Source organism: Melopsittacus undulatus, chromosome 10 (genome assembly GCF_012275295.1).
Source record: "Melopsittacus undulatus isolate bMelUnd1 chromosome 10, bMelUnd1.mat.Z, whole genome shotgun sequence".
In the NCBI taxonomy this organism is placed as follows: Eukaryota; Metazoa; Chordata; class Aves; order Psittaciformes; family Psittaculidae; genus Melopsittacus; species Melopsittacus undulatus.
In genome coordinates, this window is record NC_047536.1 from 17,371,082 (window position 1) to 17,392,376 (window position 21,295).

A 21,295-nucleotide genomic window follows, 5' to 3' on the forward strand; every position below is an offset into this window, starting at 1 on the left:
CAGGCTCCCTCCTCCTTTCCATTTCTGTTTGTTAAACACACGCTCCCTGCCTTTCTGTCATTCAGGAGCTAACCCAGCATCCAGCCTTGCGATACGGGGCTGTCAGTCAGCCTGCAAGAGGGTGCTCTCCAGATGCTCAGGGTGGTACTGAAGCTACCCCCAGCGATGAGGCACCCTCCAGCAGCCTGGATCCTCACCTGACTTCCTCGCTTTCCTGAGGACAGTCACAGAAAAGTGCTTTTCACCCCTTTGCCACAGGTTGACTCACAGAGAGCGGAGAGGACCAAGTGCTCCATCCCGGCAGGCAATGAGACAATAATCTGAGGTGAGCAGCTCGGTTCCTGGAGGAGGAGGATGCTCTGACCTTTGCAGGTGTGTTGGGGAGGGCTCACCTGTATGGCAAGGCTGGGGGGGGGGGGAGGGGGGAGGCAGGTCTTGGCCATGACACATGATCCAGGCAAAAAAAGGTACAAGCATCTTTGGGAAACTGAATTTTGGGTACTGGCAGCTGTGAGATGGAATAGAGAGAAAGTGAACAAGAAACACGAGCAGGAGTTTCGACAGGGAGTCTGGGAAGCAGGATGCTGAGAGAGAGCAGTGAGGAGAGCAGGTTGCTCCAGGGGGCTGCACAAACCAGGCATGTACAGGGACAGAGCTGCAGGTGTGGGGCTCAGGTGCGTGGCTGCCTGAGAAATCTGGATCTCTCCCACAATCTGCCTCCTCGTGGTTTGGTTCAAACCTCCTGTCAGCTCCTCCATGCTGGGACTGCACATATTGCGGTCACTCGGCTCAGTCAGAGATCAGTGCCCTCAGTGAGAGATGCAAAGGGAGATAGGGGTCTGCAGGAGGAAAACTGGTGCTTGCTGTCTTTCTGTGCTCACTGCATGTTAACTGTTGAACAGATGAAGCCTTCTGTAGTCCTGTTGTAGCCTCCATTTCACCTATGGAGTTTCTGGTCTGTCCCAAAGCAGGATACTGGGTTTTCTCCCTGGTTGTTCTGTTGGTTCTTACTTCCCTCTCCTCCCTTGTCTCATCTACCCCAGCCTCCCCAGATTTAAGGAGGTAACAGACTCCCCAGGGTTATAAGTATCCCTTCACTAAGCTCTTCCCTTCTGCAACCCCAGAAACTGGTGTGACTCTATTGCAGCATCACCTGCTGAGCCCTGTCTCCTAGCCAGCTTTGTTCTGCTCCCATGGTGTGTCCCACAGGGCAAGGGGTCCTGCTCTGTTGCCCCCTGCTTTCTGTAGGAGAGATTTCCAGGAGAAAGCGTGTATCCTTGCCAAATGGATCTCTTCTCATCACCACCTTTTTTCAGCTCCTGTCCTGAGCTGACTGGCTAAAGCATCCTTCTTGCCTTGTTCCCTTCAGTCTTCTCTGGCCCCGACCTATGCAGGGACCTGCAGATACTTGGATTGAGGAACCACAGGTATCCTCTTCTCCTTGCACTTTTGTCTCCCAGTGCCATTTCTACACTGGGGTCCCCTAAAAGCTGCTCTGGGGCCCTGGATCTTTGCACATGCAGGGCTGGCAATGCGTGTCTGATACCATGAGGTTTCTGCACCAATGGGCCTGATCTGGGTAGGTAATTCAGAAAGATGCAGAAGACAGTGGGTGGGTCAGAGGGTCTTCCCTTCTGCAGTGGTGTCATAGTAGGACAATCACCCCTTCACTGGAGATGGAAGAACCTGGGACAACTTCTTTCTGCTGTTTGGTTTCAGGAAATCACCCCAGAGCTGCTGTTTGTCCTGAAGCCAACCCATTGCACAGAGAAGGCAAAACCCTTCCCCTCCATTGCTTACGTTTTGCATTTTCATGCAGATCCTGAAACCCACATTCAGGTTTTATCCTGAGAGATGCAGAGTCCTCTCTGGTGGGGAATGCAGGAAACTGGAGTTAGGAAACTTGGGCTCTGTTCCCAGCCCTGCCGCGGATGTGCTGTGTGGTCTCTTGCAAGCTGATTTAATCTCCATATCTCAATCTATTGTGTTCTCCTCTTGTAAGTGCTGTGCTGTGTGGCGCAGGGCTTCAGCCCGTTGCTGCCTTTCGAGTGTGGTAGGGGAACGTGGTAGAAGGTGGTAGAAGGTGGCTTGCCCAGGGTGACAGCTGGGTTCTGGTGATGAGGGATGGGCTCAGACCTCCTTGCCACAGACACCTGCCTCCTGCCAGCTATGGGACTGGGGATGAGCACTGGGAGCCAGTGCTCCAGACAGCTGCTGGAGATGAAGGGTTACATGCAGGTTTTGAGATGCTTTGGATGAAGGACACAGCAGAGAGTAAGTCAGTGAGCCAAGCCATAGGAGTATCCACCAGCCTCAGTGCTCACACCCCAGTGCTGCTGTAGGAGGAGATTGTGGCTCTCATTAGCCAGAGAGCAGAAGCTGGTCAAAGTCCCTCCACTCCCTCCCTTCCCATCCATGATTACTGCAATAAAATTACAATTGCTGGCTACACTCTGAGCAATCTTTGCCCTTACTTCCCTCTTTCCTGCACCCCTTGTCCCTGTGCCATGTTCCTTCTGGCTGCAGAAACCCTGGGCTTGCTTCATGGGACAAAAAGAGGAATTTTAATTAACAAGCTCTGTTTTCTCCAGCCCTCTGCCCACCCCTCCAGCCCTGCTTTCTGAACCCTGCCAGGCATTGCAGATGGTTCTTCCAGGACTGGATGTGCCCTGACAGAGCTGGACCAGGCTGTCTGTGTGCCTTGGTTTGCAGCAGGGACATGGAGGGATCTGGGCTGTCCCCAGGAAGCAGAGGTGCATGTGAGTCCCAGGACACCTAGACTTGGCCTGCTGTAGGAATGGATTTTGGAGTTGGTCACTGTCCCTCTCAGTCATGGACAGCAGTGTGCTCAGTGAAGTGCTTCCTCCCTTCTCAAAGGCTGAACCCTGCTGGCACAGGGAACAGCTTTCTGCCTCCTTGGGAGCCTTCCCTGGGTCCTAGCCCTGCCTCAGGCTGAATCTCAGCTGGAAGAGAGGATGAGGGCAGGATACAGGCAATGCCCTGTTTCTGCATCCCTTCATGGCAGCCCAGCACAGAGGAAATGGCTTAGCGTTCTTTCTGCCTACTCCTGGTCTGCCATGCAGGTTGTATCTCTGCTCCAAGGATTTTTCCATCTAGCCTGGCAGGCCTGCTGGGCATGGGAGTGTGTGCCTGCAGCAGCCTAGACATATGCCAGTTCTTCCATTACTTGCTGGAACAGACCTCAGTCCACTCCTAGCAGCATCCCTGTGACCTCCAGGCAGCCCCTGGAGTGGGAACACTTGTTATGACCATTTTGTCTCTTAATTAAAATACCTTAATTGATTTTTAATAGTTCTCCTTTGGAAAAAAAACACAAAGCAAAGCAAATCAAATAATAACTCCATTAAGGCCATTTTGTTAGGAAACAAAACAGCTTCAATAATCACTATGTTCCTGGCTCCTCTCAGATAGTGGGTAGCTGCCAGTCTCCATTGAAAGGGAAAAGCCTGAGATGTGAACAAGGGAACTGGCAACCAGTTGGTGGGTGAGGTGGGGAAAAAGGGAATGGAGTGTCCATTGGTGCTGTGCCAGGACTTGGTACTGAAGGTAAATGGGCAAGTCACAGAAAAGGGGTTACAAGTGATAGTGATCAAGTAGTGCCTGTTGCCTTGCTCCGAGTCCCATTGCATCAGCTGCACAGGGTGGCTTTGTGGTCATCTCTCCTGCCTTAGAAACTAGGACCTTCCCAGGGCTGGGGGCAGTGGTGTTGCGGAGATCTGAGACCACCCTTTAGCAAACCCCTACCCCAGCAAATCCACCCATTTTTTCCTCCTGCTGCCTAGAGCTACCTTCTTATCCTCTTAGGTAGCTTTACGGCATCCATTATCACAATATTTGAGCCCAGCAACTCCACATACAGGAATCTTCGGTGTAAACTGGCCAGCAGTTAGGCAAGTTAGGCAAGCCAAGGGACATGGAGAGGGCAGGAGAAAGCAAGTGTGCAAGCAGGGCCTACCTAACATAGGTAGCTCTTTTGCAGCCCCTAGGAGCAGCTCCCATGGGGGAATCACAACCCTTACTCTGAGGAGCAATGAAAGAACAAGCAGAATTACTCATTGCAACTTAATCACTGCCACCTTGACCATCCTGCCAGCATTATTTAATGCTGTTTGTTTATGGAACTGGCTGAAATGCAGTTTCAGCATTTCATAAAATGTACAGAAAAGCACTCCCCCTTTTCCAGGACAGGCTGTCCCTAAACACTTGCCTGGCAGGGTATGGGACTTGCAGGAAGCCCAGCAGCACCTAGTTATCAAATACTCCAATCTCATCTGGTACAAACCCAGACCAATTAATTCCTCAGGGTCACAGCAGTGTGCCTCTAATTCCCAGCTTCATTTAAGCTGTCAGTGGCAGGGCATCATCCCCTCTCTGTGCAGATCAGAGAAACACAATGCTCTGCAGACCACCCTGTTTGGGCACAGTCATGACTTTTGCTCAGTTTTGATCAAGTGTGCAGTGGGAACGGGGGCCCCACACAGTGCTGGGGAGATGGGATATGTAAGGGGCCATGTCCACCCGTCTCCTCATACCCCAGCAGCAATTCTGAGCCACAGAGGCTGAGAAGAAGCCAGTAACAGAGCTGGCTTTTCTCCTGCTGTGTTTGGACTCAATGATAGCCCTGTCGTGACAGCACTCTGCTGTTACAGTGGCACCAAATGCTAGCCGTGGGTTTCAGCCGAGTCAGTTCTCGCTCATCAGCCAGGCTCCCTGCTCCCAAAGCCATGCTCACGCAGACATTTGAGCACCACGTGGCAGGAGCTCACTGATGCCGCAGCTTTGGCTCTCAGGCCTGTTTGTGCCTGGATTCTCAGCAACAGCTCTGCAGGAGGCTGGTTCACAGCGCCAGCAGTTTGCCCCCTGCAAAAGCCCCTGCAGGAGCTCCCTCCTTTGCACAGCCAGCACAGACTGAAGGGGACAGACAGGTTCTTTTAGGGATCCTTGGCAATGATGACAACACTAAATCGTGGTCACAATTAAAGCTTTGTTATCTTAACAGGATATTACGGTTAGTGTAGCACAGGATTTCTATAAGCCAGATCCATGTGGTACAATCTACAAGTAGTGCAATACAGAATTTATGATGCAACTTATGATATCTGGTCACCTAAGTAATACACAGTTTATAATACAACTTAACTTATAATCACCTGAACCCGCTGCAGAGCAGGTCAAATTCTAATACATGGTTTGCTGTACCCATATAACAATTGTCATCTAGTCTTAAAAGTCCTATAAAAGTGCTTACACTTAAGTCTCTTAAGACACACTCAGTCCTCGAAGGCAGCAGAGGATAGTGGGGGCGTCCCTGGCTATGGGTCTCACTGTTCAGTAGTTCCCCACTTAGGACTTGTAAATGCTCGATTTTATGGCCAGTGCTGTGTGCTGTTATGATTCCCTGTCCCATGATGGGGTCATCAACAGCTGCCTGACTGAGTGCGTGGGGCCTTCAAGGCCAGATAGGAAGCGAGTAATCATCCTGGCACCCAGGAACCTTGAGGCTGGCAGGGGAGGAAGAAAACTTTGTTTTCTCTAGTTGGTTCACAGGACCTTCAGGGCCTGATAGTGAGAGAAAGGGAATAATACGTGACCTGCTTACTCACAGAGAGTGGCTGCTTGCCTCATAAAATGGTATTAGTTTTGCTAACCACATTACCATGGGCTGGGAGCAGGATCCACTGGGTTTAGTTGGGTGGTAGCATCACTAGCAGGAGCAGTGGTGGAGACTCCTGCAGAGACAGGGTGACAGATACTTTCACCTGGAGAGGTGAGAAATAAGAAACTGAAAAAACCTGGTGCACAATCTGGAAATAAACAGCTATGGGGAGCTGGAAAAGAACCCATGAATTTGATTATGTCTTGTTTTTCTCCTTTCCTAGTTTTTAAGGAGGTAGCACTCAGGGATTTTTTTGTAGGCCAGAAAATCTCATCAAAGATGACTGACACCATCACTGATTGCTTCTGTCAGCCCTAAGAGGTCCCAGATTCTTGGCTTGCTTGAAGTGACTTCCCTGTTTTGCAAAGCCTAGCCTGAGGAAGCAGAAGAGGCAGCATGCAAAGGGTCTCCATGAGCAGGAGATCTCTTCAGGACCTACCAGTCCAGCCCTGGCTAGTTGAGGTTTTTTTCCCCATTTGATTCAAATAAACAGAATCTCAGAAGCTTGGGTGAAATGTTGCATTTTTCCCTGACCTTTCCTTGGGAAATTGGCATTCAACTGATCGTAGGTTCTAATGGGAAGTGTAAGAGAGCTGCAAGACCATTCAGTATGAGAATGGATGGGGGTAAGGGAGAAGGAAGGAGGATATCACCACTGCTGCTGTTTAGCCCAAAATGCCATGTGGGACATGCCCTTTGAGTCTCAGTTCTTGCAGATGCTCTGCTGTCTCCTGAGCTCTCACTTCTGCTGTGTCTGTGTTCCAGACCTCCTTCACCTCCTGACAGAAAGTCTCAGGCCACACATGGGACCATTGGAGGGAGCCAACAGCACTCTCACCATGGAGAAGACAGCATTGGAGGAGAAGCTGCCACAGGGCTGGCATGCCAAGGACTTTGTCACTCCTAGCCAGGATCTCTCTGGGTCCCGCAGTGTTATGATGGACAGCACCAAGATCCTCGGGGTGCAGGTTGTTCTGATTGCTGCCTACTCCCTCATCATTCTGCTGGGGTTCATTGGCAACTCCTTGGTCATTTATATCATAGTGAAGTACAAGACCATGAGGACTGTCACCAACTTCTTCATAGCTAACTTGGCCCTAGCAGATCTCATGGTGGACACACTCTGTCTGCCCTTCACCCTAGTCTACACGCTGCTGGATGAGTGGAAGTTTGGGGCTGTTCTTTGCCATCTGGTTCCTTATGCTCAAGCTCTAAGTGTCCATGTGTCCACTCTCACCCTAACTGTGATTGCCCTGGACAGGTATCGGTGTATTGTTTTCCACCTGGACAGCAGGATTTCCAAGAGGCTCAGCTTCACCATCATTGCTGTCATGTGGCTAGCAGCAGCTGTGCTGGCAGGTCCTCTGGCCATCTTCAGAGAGTACCGATATGAGGAAATCCCATCCATCAACCTCAAAATGGCTGTCTGCTCGGAAAAATGGCCTTCTGGCAATAACAGAGATGCCACCATCTACAGCCTGTCCATGCTCCTCCTGCAGTATGTCATTCCCCTTGCAATTATTTGTTTTGCCTACACCAGAATCTGGTTCAAGCTGAAAAACCATGTCAGCCCTACTTCTAGGAATGAAAACCAGTGCCGGAGGAGGAAGACTACCAAAATGCTAGTAATGGTAGTTGTAGTATTTGCAGTCTGTTGGCTCCCCTTCCACATATTCCAGCTTGCCATTGATCTTGATCTGGTCCTTATCTTCCATGACTACAAACTCCTGTATACTGTTTTTCATGTCGGCGCCATGTGCTCTACATTTGTCAACCCTCTCCTCTACGGATGGATGAACAAGAACTACCGGAACGGCTTCCTCATGTTCTTCCGTTGCCAGAACAAGCCAGAAAGCATCCACACTGAAGGCTCTGTTAGAGGAAGGTCGTACATCTTCAGGGCCAGCACCCTAAATGGGAGCATCAAACAGACTCCTGGCAATGTACCACCTCTGCCCACAGAGGTTTAGGGATGGGACATCCACCTCCAGGACTGGGGCTGACTGAGCCTAGAGGCATTCTGGTGTGAATGCCTTTTTTAGGCAGAGCATTGTGTTGCCAAAACGTTATAGCTACTGCAGGCACTAGAAACACCTCCTGTATCTTGCAAAACAATAAATCTGATGTATTTCTGTCTGACCAAACAAATTAATTTCACCTTTCTTTGCATTCAAGTTACTCATACAGGAGCATGAAAAATCACACAAAGGAGGCTTTCATTTATCCAAATACGCCCTTTTGCCATTTCCATTCACCAAAAAAGGGTTGTTCAACCTTTTACCCTCTGACATATTACACATTACATGTGCAGAACCTTATTGTGTATGTTTCTTCATCTGTATGTCTCCTACCCAAAAGCCCTAATGTTCCAACTTTAGCTAATGTCTCCAAGGGGAGAGAGACCTATACTCTTCTGCAAGCATGGGCTGGCTAGTGCCATCACTCTGGTGTCCTGGGAAGGGAGCAGGTTGAAGCTGGGCAATCCATGATTTCTTGCACAGCATTTGCATTAATCTGTATTTGCAACCCATGCTCAGGTCCTCAGAAAGCCCAGGAGGTGGCAGTGACACTACTTACCACAGCTTCCTTTACAAGTGCAAGAGCAAGGCTATGGGGGTACCTCATTAACCAGGGAGCTTGTGAGCAGTGCTCTGGATTTTGCAAGGAGGAGAGCAGGCAGAGAAGTGGACATAAAAGACCTGGGGCAGCCGGTCAAGGGAACTGAAACTGAACCTATGAGCTTGGCAAAGGTGATCTCCAGACCCTAAGGTCTTGCTTCTGACATGCAATAACTTGATGGTTGCCAGCATGACCAGAGGCAGATCTACCAATGACACCATTCTCCAAAGCACTCAGAGGCTTTTAAATCTTTACTCTTTCTGTGGTTGGAAGTAGCATAGATTGGGTGCTTCAGTTCAGAAGACAGATGTAACCTGCTTGCATGATTGTCACAGATGTGTCCCCTGGCAGAAGAAGACATGCAGACAAAGGAAGATGTATTCTTTCAAACCAAACTATATGTTCCTCTCTAAAGCTGTCAGCTGAGGAGCATATTTTTAGCTCCACCATCAAAGGAGCCTTGATTGCTACTGTGATCTCAGCAGCTTGTCATTGGGGTTGTCTGTAAAACTCAGTGTTCATCAGATTGGAAAGTAACTCCCAGGTGCAGGAAAGAGACTTGAGAGACCTCCTCATTAAAGACAAAAAGAAAACCTTTGATTTGTAGGTCTTCCCTGGAGGAAGGACAAGAGGTAAGAGGACTGCAGTCCTGAGGACACCAGCCTGGACCAGGCTGTTGGGCTTGTCACATCTGGAGTCCTCAAGAGATGAACTGTCTAAGGACTTATTTGATAGTCCAGCTCTCCTGTCTCCTCCCCAGCTTGTCCTGCCTATGGCCCTTGTTCTCCAGCTCAGCTTACAACTGCCACACTAAATTTTAGTCTCTGTTTATTTCCCTGATTCCCTGCTCTGTTTTCCTAACTAGGTACAAGAAAGTGATCACTGATTCCTTCCCAAGAGACATCACTGCCAGGCAGGGCCTGCAGCCCATTCTCCATACTTGGGAGTCATAGGCATGCTGGTGTCTAATAACCTCCCCAGCACCTGGTCCTGCAGGTCACAGCCTGTTTTGCTTTTCAGGGAGCTTCTGGATCTGTGAAGATCCTGTCGGGAAGTCACTGATGTTCCAGTGAGAGGGTCATCTCACAGGTCACGACATGATGAAAGAGCCAAGGCATAAGTAAGCCTTTGCCATGTGATGTGCCATGGTGTGGTGGTGGGTGTTTGTTGTTTTATCCTGACGAAAAGAGGAGGATATTCTCCTCCACAGCACTGGTAAATTCTGTCCCTGCCTAATGAGCTGGTCATTTCTACAATCCATCCTCTTGAGAAACTCTCCCCCTATTTCCACAAAATTCCAAGATACAAAGAAATATTTATGTTTCAAAAGCAGCTTAAATGAGTGGAAAGAATTCAACTATTAGCAATAAACACTTCAGAAAGTGATTGAACACTCACTAATATATGTCAATGTAAAGTAACACATTCAGCAATGCAAGCTTGGAAGCCAATCATGCTGCCAGCTGAGATAGATGAGGAACTAAATTGCTCTTCTAGAGGCCTTGCCAAAGGTTTTGTCCTGTGACACCACACACTGTATCTGACTGCAGAGCGAGGCAGATAATGACATTATGAATGACTGTTTAATTTTGAGCCCAGACTTTAAAACTAAATATGGATAAATAAATAAATAGATCCCAGCTCTTCACAAATAAATACTGGCAGCAGCATTTATAGGGAAGAGGTATTTTTATGCTGGAGCAAACTGAGAAGGAGAAATTATTTACTTCAAGTGTAACAGCATCATTCCGTTGGCTTTATTTAATGCACTTGTGCAGCTTTACTGATAGATCTCTGCTTGCTGCTTTTTCCTTGCTATTGGAAGAAAGATACAACCTTCCACACCCGCTGCTGGCAACAAACTGGCCCTTGGTTGTGCATATACATCCCTGTGGAAAACCATGATGCATCTATTGAGGGACAGTGTCCCTAGTGTCCGCTGCCAAAAAGAACACGAAAAGGTGGAGAGCAAGGAAGCAAAACTTCTTACCAAAAGTTGATTTGGGAAAATAAATAGTATGTCATAGACTATCAGGACTGCATTGAGTTTGCTTCCATGAAACAGAAATTTGTTAGAGGTGAAGGTTCCCCAAATACTAACACTGCTAAAGATGGCTTTACTGCCATGATCAGTTCCATGAAACCAATGACCAGAAGCATTCTAAGTTTTAGAACTACATAGAGCTTGGGACAGGGTAGGAAGAACCCAGCTCACCCTGCTGTATTGGTGTCAAGCGCAGATCCTGTAGGAGTTACAGATATTCTTGGAGTCAAAGGCATTTTCCTGCTGCCTGCTCCTTGACGAAGGTGCCTCAGTGAATGCTGGCCAAGCAGGGCTCCCCTCTGCACAGCTGGCCCTTGTGTTCCTGATGTGGGATGGAATGATTCATGTCAACAGCACAGCTGGTAAGGATACGGCATTTCATTACAGGGTTAGGCACACAGTGAGAAAAATGAAAATGAGCAAGTGTTTCAGCAAAGCTTCTCTGGAAGACAGTGTTCCTGATGACCAAATGAGTTTCTTCCAGGGATCTTTCTTATTCTTGCTGAAATCCTTCTCAAAATGCTGCTTCACTGAACTCACCCAAGGATATTTCACAGCTTTTAGGAGGGAGATTCAAAGCCCCCCAAGAAATACCCTATTTCTCCTGCTAGGAGACTCCTTCTGGTCACACCATACAAATCTTGTACTATAAAATGTACCACTGAACTGTTCTTGATTGCCAAGTGAGTCCTAGCAGATGATTAACTCTGAACAGACACCACAGGTGGGGATGCCTCTAACTATCCCATGTGACCATGACTCACATGCCAGGCAAATACAACAACAGCTGAGATGTGGCAACAGCATCATTTAAAACCAGCAGCATCAGGAACTGCTGTTTACTACTACAGGCTGCTCTAAGAGCCCTCGAGTCCCACAGTCTCTTACCAACCTTTCAGGCTTGACAAAGCACACTGAAATTTGCAGAGCAGGAGCTGTGCTTTGGACACTGGAGGCTCTGCAAGCACTAGAAATTTTGCCTCTAAAACACAGTTCACCCTGAAAATCCATTCCCATTTGATTTCCAAAGTATATATTTCTATAACAAGTTCATGTGTGTAAAGAGAGCAAAGGTTTGGGCTTTTTACTTTTCGTTGTCTTAAGGCAATATATAGAGCTGGCATTTAGATCAATGCAGGATGATCTGGGTCCTTCGGTCAGGGCTCTCTTAGAATCAAAGATGTGACACACTCCTGTGATGCCTATGCTTAATTCTGCTCCAACAAAGGCCGCATCCACCCTTTGGTGGCTCTCTGCCCTGCAGTAACATGTGCCCTCTCCCATTACCCACAGAAGTCCAAGCAGTGTCAAATGGAACATGTTTTATTCAATATTCCGCAAGTGTATCAGCAGAAACACCGCTCTGAACTTTTCACAAAGGCTCTGTAGGGACACACACCAGGCCAGGAAAGCAGCAGTTCTAACGCATGCTAATACGCGAAGGGTTGGAGTGCCATTCTGCTGAAGGAGGTCACAGACAGCTCAGCATTTCCCTAGATATCAGGTGTTCATCTTATCAGTGTTCCAGCTAACATGGTCTGAAAACAAATTAGCTTTTGTTTGGGCAGGAGCTGTGGGGTTGGTGCTTTCTTTGCAAGCCTTTGTCTTTTGGCTGTATTATTGCATTATTTCAACAGAGTCTCTGAATGTGCTAGGTTTTAAATCAGGCCTCAGGATCATCTAACCTGGTGAACAACAGGAATTACTGCAATAGTCCAGAACAAAAAAGGGTTCTGTATTCATGACGGAGCAGAATTTGGCCCCTTGCATTTGAAAAAAAAAAAAATCAGAGCTTTGTGTTCCTTTCAGCTTTCCTTTATCTAGCTTGAGATTCTTCAAGTGCCAAAAATAATATTGCATATTACTGCCAGAACATTTATCTTTTCTTTGAGCTCATTTCAGAGAAAGGTTCTGTTCAGGAGGGCCTGGGAGAGGAAGAAGGCAAGGGTTTTAAAACTCATCTCTAGTCTCAGTGTTTTGTAAATTAAAAGACAAATCAGAAAAAGACAAAGTCACTCACACACAGCAACGGAGGCACCAATTTATCTTCAGACAACACAACCTCCATTTAATTTTCTATCCAAACACCTCAGCACCCTTTGCCAAAGCATTGTGTGTATATGGGGCTGAATGAGGTTGTGGGAGAAAAGCATTTTTCTCCTGCTAATAGCAATACCTTAGTGCCACTCATGATTTATAGCCAGCAAAGAATGCTTTCTCTGGTCTGTGTTCTGCTTGGTGTAATGAGTACAAAAGGAATAGTGCAGATGCCTCATGGAGTTCACAGGAGGAGATCTTCATTAGTTCAGTCCTCTCCAGTGTGGTAGCAAAGACTGTGAACATTAGAGGAGAAAACGTTTTGTTTATAACTAGCTGATTGAAGTGCACAAGCATGGAGTTGTTACCGTGACACTCTGCTAATGTGTCACAAACTTTCAGACACTGTTCGTCTCCAGGATGAGCTCACCTACAAGGCGTTTCTCCTTGCTGCTGCATGGCAGGAAGAAGGAGAACGGGTCACAGAACAAGAATTCAAGATACTCAGGACAAGATCAGCCCCTGGATGAAATTTGGAATTTAATACAGTTCTTTATACAGCTTGGGGCAGATTGTTGGCTCTTTTGGGACTAGGATGAGTAACATCAGAAGGGGAATGGACTCTGTCATGGTGCAGGGAGAACAGAGCCTCCATCAAGCTAGAAACAAGTAAGAAATAACAGCAAACCTGGATCCATCCTATCTAGCATTCTGTCTTAGGTGAAGGTAATAAAAGATTCTGTTTATAGAAAGCACGTTAACTTGGGCATTTCAGAGGCCCATTCCCCTCACACACCTAGCAGCAGCCACAACTGTTGTACTAGGGATATTAGAGGCGACATTCCTGTGTAGACCATTTAGTATCCACTGCTTGGCTTTTTGTTTGCGTTTTGTCTAATCCCCCGACTCTGACCATTCTGTCTGATTCACAGCCTCCTGAGGCAGTCAGTTCCAGAATTTAACTCCCCATGGTATAAAAAAGTACTTTCTTTAATCTGTTAAAAGCAATTCCCTACTAGTTTAAGCAAATGCCCTCTGGTTCCAGTACTGTGGTACTTGCTGAACAGCAGCTGAACCTGTACTTGCCCTGTGCCTTCTTCATTTTCTAAAGCTTGATGCTGTTCTACTTCTCCAGCTTTTCCCTCTCTTAGCTCAAGTCGTGTCTCCTAGGGCAGCTTCTTCATCCCCAACCACTCTATATGCTCTTCTGTGGACTTCCTCTAGTTCCACAAGTATCACAATGGGCTGAATTTTGCCCATAATTCCTGTGAAGGAGTGGTATCTATCAGCTTTGTTCCAGCATTGCTTGAGATTAACTGTATGAGAGCTTTTACAGATGTGTGGGGGAAGAAATGATGAAATACCAGGCTGCCTCTCCCTGGCTGCAGCACTGCTCTATTCCTAATGAAATCCCATTGCATTGGTCACCAACCCAGTTCAGTGAATCATGAAATGCATCCCCAGTTTTGTTTTTGAAAACAAGAGCCACAAGGACAGTCAGATCCCTACCTCACCTTGAACTCTGTATCTCATAGATATCTCTGTATCTCTGTATCTCTGTATCTCATTATCCAGGGACAATACAGGAGTCCAAATGATCCTGATTCTGGACTAGTGTCCTAAATCACAGTTTCATCTGTCCATTCTAAAAAAACAGAAAAATGAGAAGTTGTACATTTCAGGAAAAGAGTGATGGGTTTTTGTTACTTGGCAACTGTCGCTCCCACATATCTTGGAAGAATCAGAGAACATCCTGCACCTCAGAGAAATCCACCAGCTTAGGTGAGGAGGAAGGGAAGTGGTAGCAGATCCCTAAAATTTGAGCTGGGAAGATCTCTTGGGGCTCATGGAAGCAAAAAGTGCTTTATGTCTGCATGCTCCTCAGCTTGTCTCCTCAACGTGACTGTCTGCATCAGTTACTGGGCTCTTCATGGTGAAATAATCTGTTGTTCTGCCATTTCTGTCTCGCAGTGGCATTTCACAGCTATCTGAATGTGCTCTAATCCACCTGCCAGCTGCAATCAGCACACAGCATGGCTGCACTCCTGTCAGCCAAGATCTGAACACCAGAAACAAAAACCTTCAAAAGAGGAATCAGCAAGAGATCCGCATGTGGAAACTAGGGAGGAGTCAAACCTCTGGTGTAGTGGATGTATGTGCAGTGATAGCAAACCCAGGTGGTTAGGCCAGAGTAAAATTTAACTTGTTTTCTGCAGTGAACTTCCGGCAGGAATAAAGACATGATTATTAAAATAACAATTTAGGGCTTCAGTTGCTGGGAGCTAATCTCCTCTGTTGAACTCAGCAGATAGCTGTGTAAGTGGACCCCAGCTAATGCATTTATGCAGTATTCAGCATTTTTGGTCCAGTTTTGTTGCTGACAACTTTGCGATGTAAAATCCCATTTCTCTTTCCTGGGTTAAATAAAAGAATCTAGTGGTTTTCAAGTGCAGATCTCAACTCTCTGAGACAACCCTGCAGTACCAAATTAAGTAAAGCTAAGATAGCAAAACTAGCATGGCAAGAATTGATTGAAACTGTCTGCTGCTTCAAGGAGTGCAATAACACGAGATTGCTACGGTGGCAAAGGCGTCTTATGAAAGCACAGGGTACACTGGTCTCTGGAAGGTCTGCCTGGCATTGCAGTCCTCCATTGTGTGAAATTCCAATTGGCTTCATGCAAAATCAGTCAGAGTTGGGTGGTTAATAGTCAGTTGTTTGTTTGGAGTCCTGGTCTTTCTAATAATGTTCTTAAAAAGATACCAGCTAATCTCACTGCAACCCAGGCAGCTAGAACAGCCTGGCAAGAACTTCTCTCTCTGAAGTACAGCTATTAAAGTACTTCTCATAGATTTCCCAGACAGCAGGGAGATGCTCTGGGGTATTTTAATCATGTACATACTATAAGAATAGTATAAGAAAAGGTCATAGGAAATAAATGGAAGGGAGTTTAGAACTCCTTTGGCTAAACCATTCCTGATCACAGGGTGTCTCACCTCTTCCAAGGCTCCTGTGATGGAGATTGCATCCACTCCCAGGGCACAGTCTGTTCTGAGCCTTTTCTAATGTCTAACCAATAAATCTCCCTTCCTGAAATTCATTACTTCTTGTCTCCTGGCAGACACAGATAATAGCTTATTACCTTCTCTACTGCACCTTTACATATTTAAAGGGTATTATCATGCATCTCTTCCACTCCCTCCAGACTAAACCAAGTAATTTTGTTCTGTCCTTCCTCACAGCACTTATTTGCTGCACTGCTGTTTGCTCTTGCTGCTCTCCTCTGAACTTTCTGTGTTCAACAGGCAGTAAGTTTGCAGGTAAACAAAAGGACTGAAGGAGGTAGAAATGTGAGGTTCTCTGAGCAATTGCTCTGTAGACTGGAATGCATAATTGGGAACTGCTCTGTTCCAAACACAGTGACTGCCTCTACACTATGGCAGGAGACCAGGGTCTTTGTTTCACTGTCAGCAGCGCTATTTCCATGTTCTGAGTCATCAACAGCTGTCTCTACACGGGTAAAAGCAACAGCGCTTGCCAGCATTATTCAAGCCCTTGCATGTGAAAGTAACTCCGAGGCAACTTTTCCTACAGGTCAGATCCGTCATGTGGAGTTCTGCCCCTTGTGGGTGTTGCCTTGTGTGTGCAGCTCAGGGTATATCTGTAGCATGACCACACATGAGACCCTGCTCTCTAGGACAAAGGGACACAAGTGACAGGAGGCCACAGTCACCATGTCCAAACTTGTCTTTCCCAAGGAACCTGGTGCCTTGCAGATGTGTTTCTCTGAGCTAACCTCACTACTATTTCTTGTGCTGCCCTTCAGCATTCTGCACTCCCCATCCCTGCTGTGTGTGCAGCAGTCACTTCCTCACCTCACAGGCCCAGGAGACCTTCAGGCTGTAGCTGGGTGCCCACTCTTGGATCCTGTGGCACTGGTGTAGCAGGTTGCAGTCCTCAGACTCACCAAGGTGCCTGAGCAAACAGCTCTGCCAGCAGACGAGCAGCACAAGGGCAATGCTGACTTCTCACTGTCCCTGGTATCTCCTGTTCAGGGGGTCTCTAACTGCTACTTCTTTTGCTGTGCCTCTAAGAACATTCCTTGCATTGTATTTCCTTGTATTGGGGATAAAAAGTAAAGCTCTTTTCAGCTAGGTCTGTCTCCCAGCTCAGATGAGCTGATCTTAAAACTGCTGAGCTTTGCTTTCCTCTTCTGTGAATCAGGACAAGTGCAGCACTCAGAGCCTTGTAAAACATGTCATATGTGCCAGCTGAATAGTGCTACTGCAGTAAAAAGCATTATAATTGAACACATCAGTTATGTATTAAGGAGGTAGACCTTACTTCAAAAGTGCTATTAAATACGCAGAGAAAAGTGAATTGTGAATTCTCAGGGGTAAATATTTATTCCAGGCTCTCAGAAAAAGAGTAATGATTTGTGAATCCAGGTGTGAGAGGGTTTTAATGGTAACAGTGCCTGGAATTTTTCAGCAGCATCTACTGCTTTCAGAGCACGGACCAGAGGATGACCTCAGGCTTTGCTTCACTGCTCATAAGCATTTTGGAATTGTTTGGGTAAGAATGATTCTAAAGAAATACCAACACAGTTGTTTTCTGTTCTAAGGAACTTAATTAAAAAAAAGCGATTTTATTTTTTTTTTTTTAGCCATATCTTACTGTTGTCTTGTGCTGTCTTGTGCTTCCCTCCTTGATGACTGCTAAGATGTGCCCTTGGAAGAGGAACTTCATCTGCTGAAACCATTTCAGAAGATGCTCTGCGCTGCAGCATCAGTGAACAGCCTGAAGAGCAGGGTGAGGCACCCCGACTGCAAAGCAAATTTACAGTGTTGTGTGTCTACCTGAGCAATCAGCAAGGCAAAAATTACATTTAGGTGACCTCCTGAGGTGGAACGTCTACCACAGCTAGATTAGGAAGCTAGAAAGTAACCTGTCATGGCTATGATGGTCAGATGATGTCTTCACTACTCAGTGGCCCACATTGCATCAATTATTAGTGAACCCATTTATTAACAAAACACTTCCCTCAGCCTCCCTATGACCCTTTTTATTCAAGAGCCTCAAAGTGGCACATTTTCCCTGGAGGATGGAGTCTATCCTGGGAAGCGACTGAACTGCTCCTTTTGGAAGCATGAGTTGCAACTCATAGCAAATATATTTGCAAGCAGATCAGTGAGCCACAGACTGAGGAAAGCCAGGTTTACTAAAGGCCTTATGCCTGCTGCCTGTCTCTCTGGTGTCTAATAACATGTCAGCTCACACAAGTGGCAGTCTCTACCTGCTGTGCTCTTGCACAAAACTTTTCAAATACAACATCATGCAGACCTTGACCCCTCTGTCAAATTCTGTTGAAATCCATCAAGTGGTTTAAAAGTTCAATGGGGCTTTCTACCCCACTGCCACTTCATTAATTTTGGAGCCATGGGACATGAAGATAATTGCTTTCTAGGGAACCGTATCTTAAAAGTTACCCTTCACCAAAAGGACACCCCAAAAGATGTCAGGTGTTATGTGCATATTAGCAGCCCCTTATGGTTTTATTCCTTAGAGGCTCTTGTGTGTGGCCCCCCCTGGAATTTTTAACCTACTTCTCCACTATTAAAGACAAACCTGAAGTCTGAGCTCTGGTTGAGACTTTTCACTAACAAGCACTAACAGGCAGGCACCAGCTGCACAGGAGTCCTATCAAATGGAAGATCTGGGGCATGATCTCCTTGTTCCCTCCAGTGCACTTGTTACTGTTTTGGCTTTTCAAGTTCTTTTTTAAGTCCTGGGTTCCCCCTGATTCCTTGCAGGGCCATTCCACAGATGAATGGATCCTACTCTGGGAACCTTCTTTCTGTTTCTCAGCATATATTTCCCCTTTGTTAAATATTTCTCATTAGGTCTAGTTATGCCCCTATGTATTTCTGGTATCCTGCACCATCTCAGGAGAAATAAATGAAAAACCTCCTTCCTCACATGCCCACCTTTCACTGGGCCCACTCAAAACCCAGAATGCCAGTTCTGTGGCAAAAAATCTTCAGTTATGCATTCAGACAACTGGCAACTTATAAAAGCAATTTAAAAATGAGGATCCTAAATGGAATTTAATATATCCTTGTTCTTGCAGTGGTGATAATTGAGTGCAGATCTGGCATTTTTAATCCAGAGTTGCAAAGATCTGCACTCTTCTATCAGTCTGTTTTGATCTGAAAATTCTCTTCTGTACTGTACTGTAAGCAGTAGGTTGGGTCAACCTGCTGTCTTAATGAACTGTCTCTTGGATGTTTGTGGGCTTTTTGATAATAGCCAGGACTTCTTGAGTTTCATGGTTGGCACAATGCTATAGAAAGCTCATTCCTTCTATTCCAGTGCGGTTGTGCTAATAAATATGAGATACATGCCTTTGGCATTAGCAAATAGATACAGCCTCTACAGTGCAACAAAGAAATGATTTTGGCTGGGACTTGCCAGGGGGATATTAGCAGAGGGGATTGTATAAACAAGCCAGCACTTGCTGTAAGGAAGCACGGGGATCTGACTTCATTCCTGGATATCATCCTACTTTACTGTCCAGAAAACCTCTGTAAGACACTGGAGCTTGGAATGGTGGAGACAGCTTGACTGTGTCTCTCCATGTGAACTGTGCTGCTAAGGGTCTGTTCAAGGACCCTCTTAAGTGATGAAGATGCCAACTCACTCTGAGGTATAATAAGAAAAGAGACCCTGGCACTGCTTGCCAGAGACTTGCAGACATTTAGAAGTGCTCTGTTGTTCCAGCCGAGCCACAGCTCCTACTTCTTTTAATTTTTGTAATCGACAGACGACTGCTGAATGTGATGAGGCAAGGGTTTCAGCTCAAAACAGACTAAAAACAGGGAGGGGAGAGGAGAGAGACAGCAGACAGCTACCACGTAGGAGATCTAGGTGTAAAGCTTTGATGTTCTCCCCTACAGTGGAAAGAGTGGAGATGAGATTAGCAGTATTGCACTCAGTAATGGTATTATCCTGTACCAAACACCAGGAGATGCGGTTATTTTGAATGTCACTGTAAAAACATGAACTTCGGGGACTTGATTCTCCACTCAGTTGCTCTGTTTGACACCAGATTAACATCACAGAGAGCAGGATTGCACCTTTTGTGTTTGACAGTAGGAGCTGCTTTTTCTATTCAGGAAAACTGCCTCCTTGCCAAGTGGCACTTCAGTACTTGTCACAGAGCGCCAGTGTGGTGTAATCCATCAGCTACTGCTGAACAGGAAGCTGGCGGATTTCATAGAATCACAGAATAGTTTGGGTTGAAGGAATGTTAAAGCTCATCCAGTTCCAACCCCCTGCCATGGGCAGGGACACCTTCCACTAGAGCAGCTTGCTCCAAGCCCCATCTAACCTGTCCTTTCTTTCCTAGCCATGCCACTGAAGGTCCAGAAATGGTGCATACCATCAGCATCCCTACATACCCTAAAAGTGACATCAGAGAGCAAACCAGACCTTCCATCCTATCATATGCACTGCAGAGCAGGAGTGAGCAAGACCGGATGGACTCACATCTACTCACAACATCCCAGACAAACTGTACAAGTATCTGAGCTTTTTCCAATATACTGCTATCGATTTCACATCCCTCCTGTTGTTCATTTTCCCATTCTATCTCCAGGGGAAGAAATGAGTGCAAGGAGTGTCATGTTCTGCTGGGTATCTCTTAAAAAAAATATGTATTTACTTATCTTGCACGAGGCAAGATTTAAAAAACAACCTCTGTGCTCTGGGACCAGAAATTAGTGGAGTTGATCATGGCTCCCAGGTCCTGAGGGAACTCATTTTGCAGTGTCAGCTCAGATCCAAAAAGGCTCTGCTGTCTCCCACCCAGTCAAGCTTTACCCCTTGTTATAGGCAACCTGTTGTGCTGTGCCAGGAGTAGAAGCTGTTTGCTCTTGATTTCACTGCTGGCACTGTGCTGCCTTTTACTATATGTCTACACTGCAGTGAAAAGCGTGGCCATAACTCCTGTCAACCTTTCTTGCATTTCTGTGAAGGAATTAAGTCACAGTCCATGGCTACCCTCAAGTCCTGCTGTTCTGGTGAGAGCTGTGACTATGGGCACCATGCTGAAAGGGGCAGCTCAACAACGACAGGAACAGATGCTTATCTGGATATAGTTCATGGCCAACCCTTCATGATCTTCCTTCCCCTCATGGCCACCCCCCCCTCCTCTCCCTTCATGATCTTCCCTCATGGCCGCCCCTCATCTTCTCTCATTAACACACCTCCTGGCCACCCCTCCTCTATCTTCTTGATCTTGCCTCATGGCCGCCCCTCACCTTCCCTCATGATCTTCCTTCATGGCTGCCCCTCCCCTCCCCTCATGATCTTCCCTCATTGCTGCCTCTCCTCTCCCCTCATGATCTTTCCTCATGGCCACCACTCCTATGCCCTCATGATCTTAGCTGATGGCTGCCCCTGCTCTCCCCTCATGATCTTCCCTCATTGCTGCCTCTCCTCTCCCCTCATGATCTTTCCTCATGGCCACCACTCCTATGCCCTCATGATCTTAGCTGATGGCTGCCCCTGCTCTCCCCTCGTGATCTTCCCTCATGGCCCCTCCTCATCTTCCCTCATGGCTGCACCTCATGGCCACCCCTTCTGTTCTCTCATGATCTCCCCTCATGGCCGCCACTCCTCTTTCCTCATGATCTTCCATCATGGCTGACCTTCCTCTCCAGTCATGGCTGACCCTTGTCTCCCCTCATGATCTTCCTTCATGGCTGGCCTCCTCTCGCCTCATGACTGCACCTCATGCCCACCCCTCCTCCCCCCTCATGATCTTCTTTCATGGCCACACTTCATGGCCACCTCTCATCTTCCCTCATGGCCGCACCTTCTCTCCCCTCACGATCTGCTCTGATGGCCATATCTCC

The 21,295-nt window shown here is 46.9% G+C and overlaps 1 protein-coding gene across 1 annotated transcript; it reads left to right on the forward strand.

Moving 5' to 3' along the window:
• Positions 1–250: 250 nt before the first annotated feature.
• Positions 251–7,647, forward strand: LOC101881690 (neuropeptide Y receptor type 2-like). Its single transcript, XM_005147208.3, has 2 exons — positions 251–372; positions 6,443–7,647. The coding sequence occupies exon 2, from the start codon at positions 6,481–6,483 to the stop codon at positions 7,645–7,647; it is 1,167 nt and encodes a 388-aa protein (XP_005147265.1). The 5' UTR covers positions 251–372; positions 6,443–6,480.
• The last annotated feature ends 13,648 nt before the right edge of the window (positions 7,648–21,295 follow it).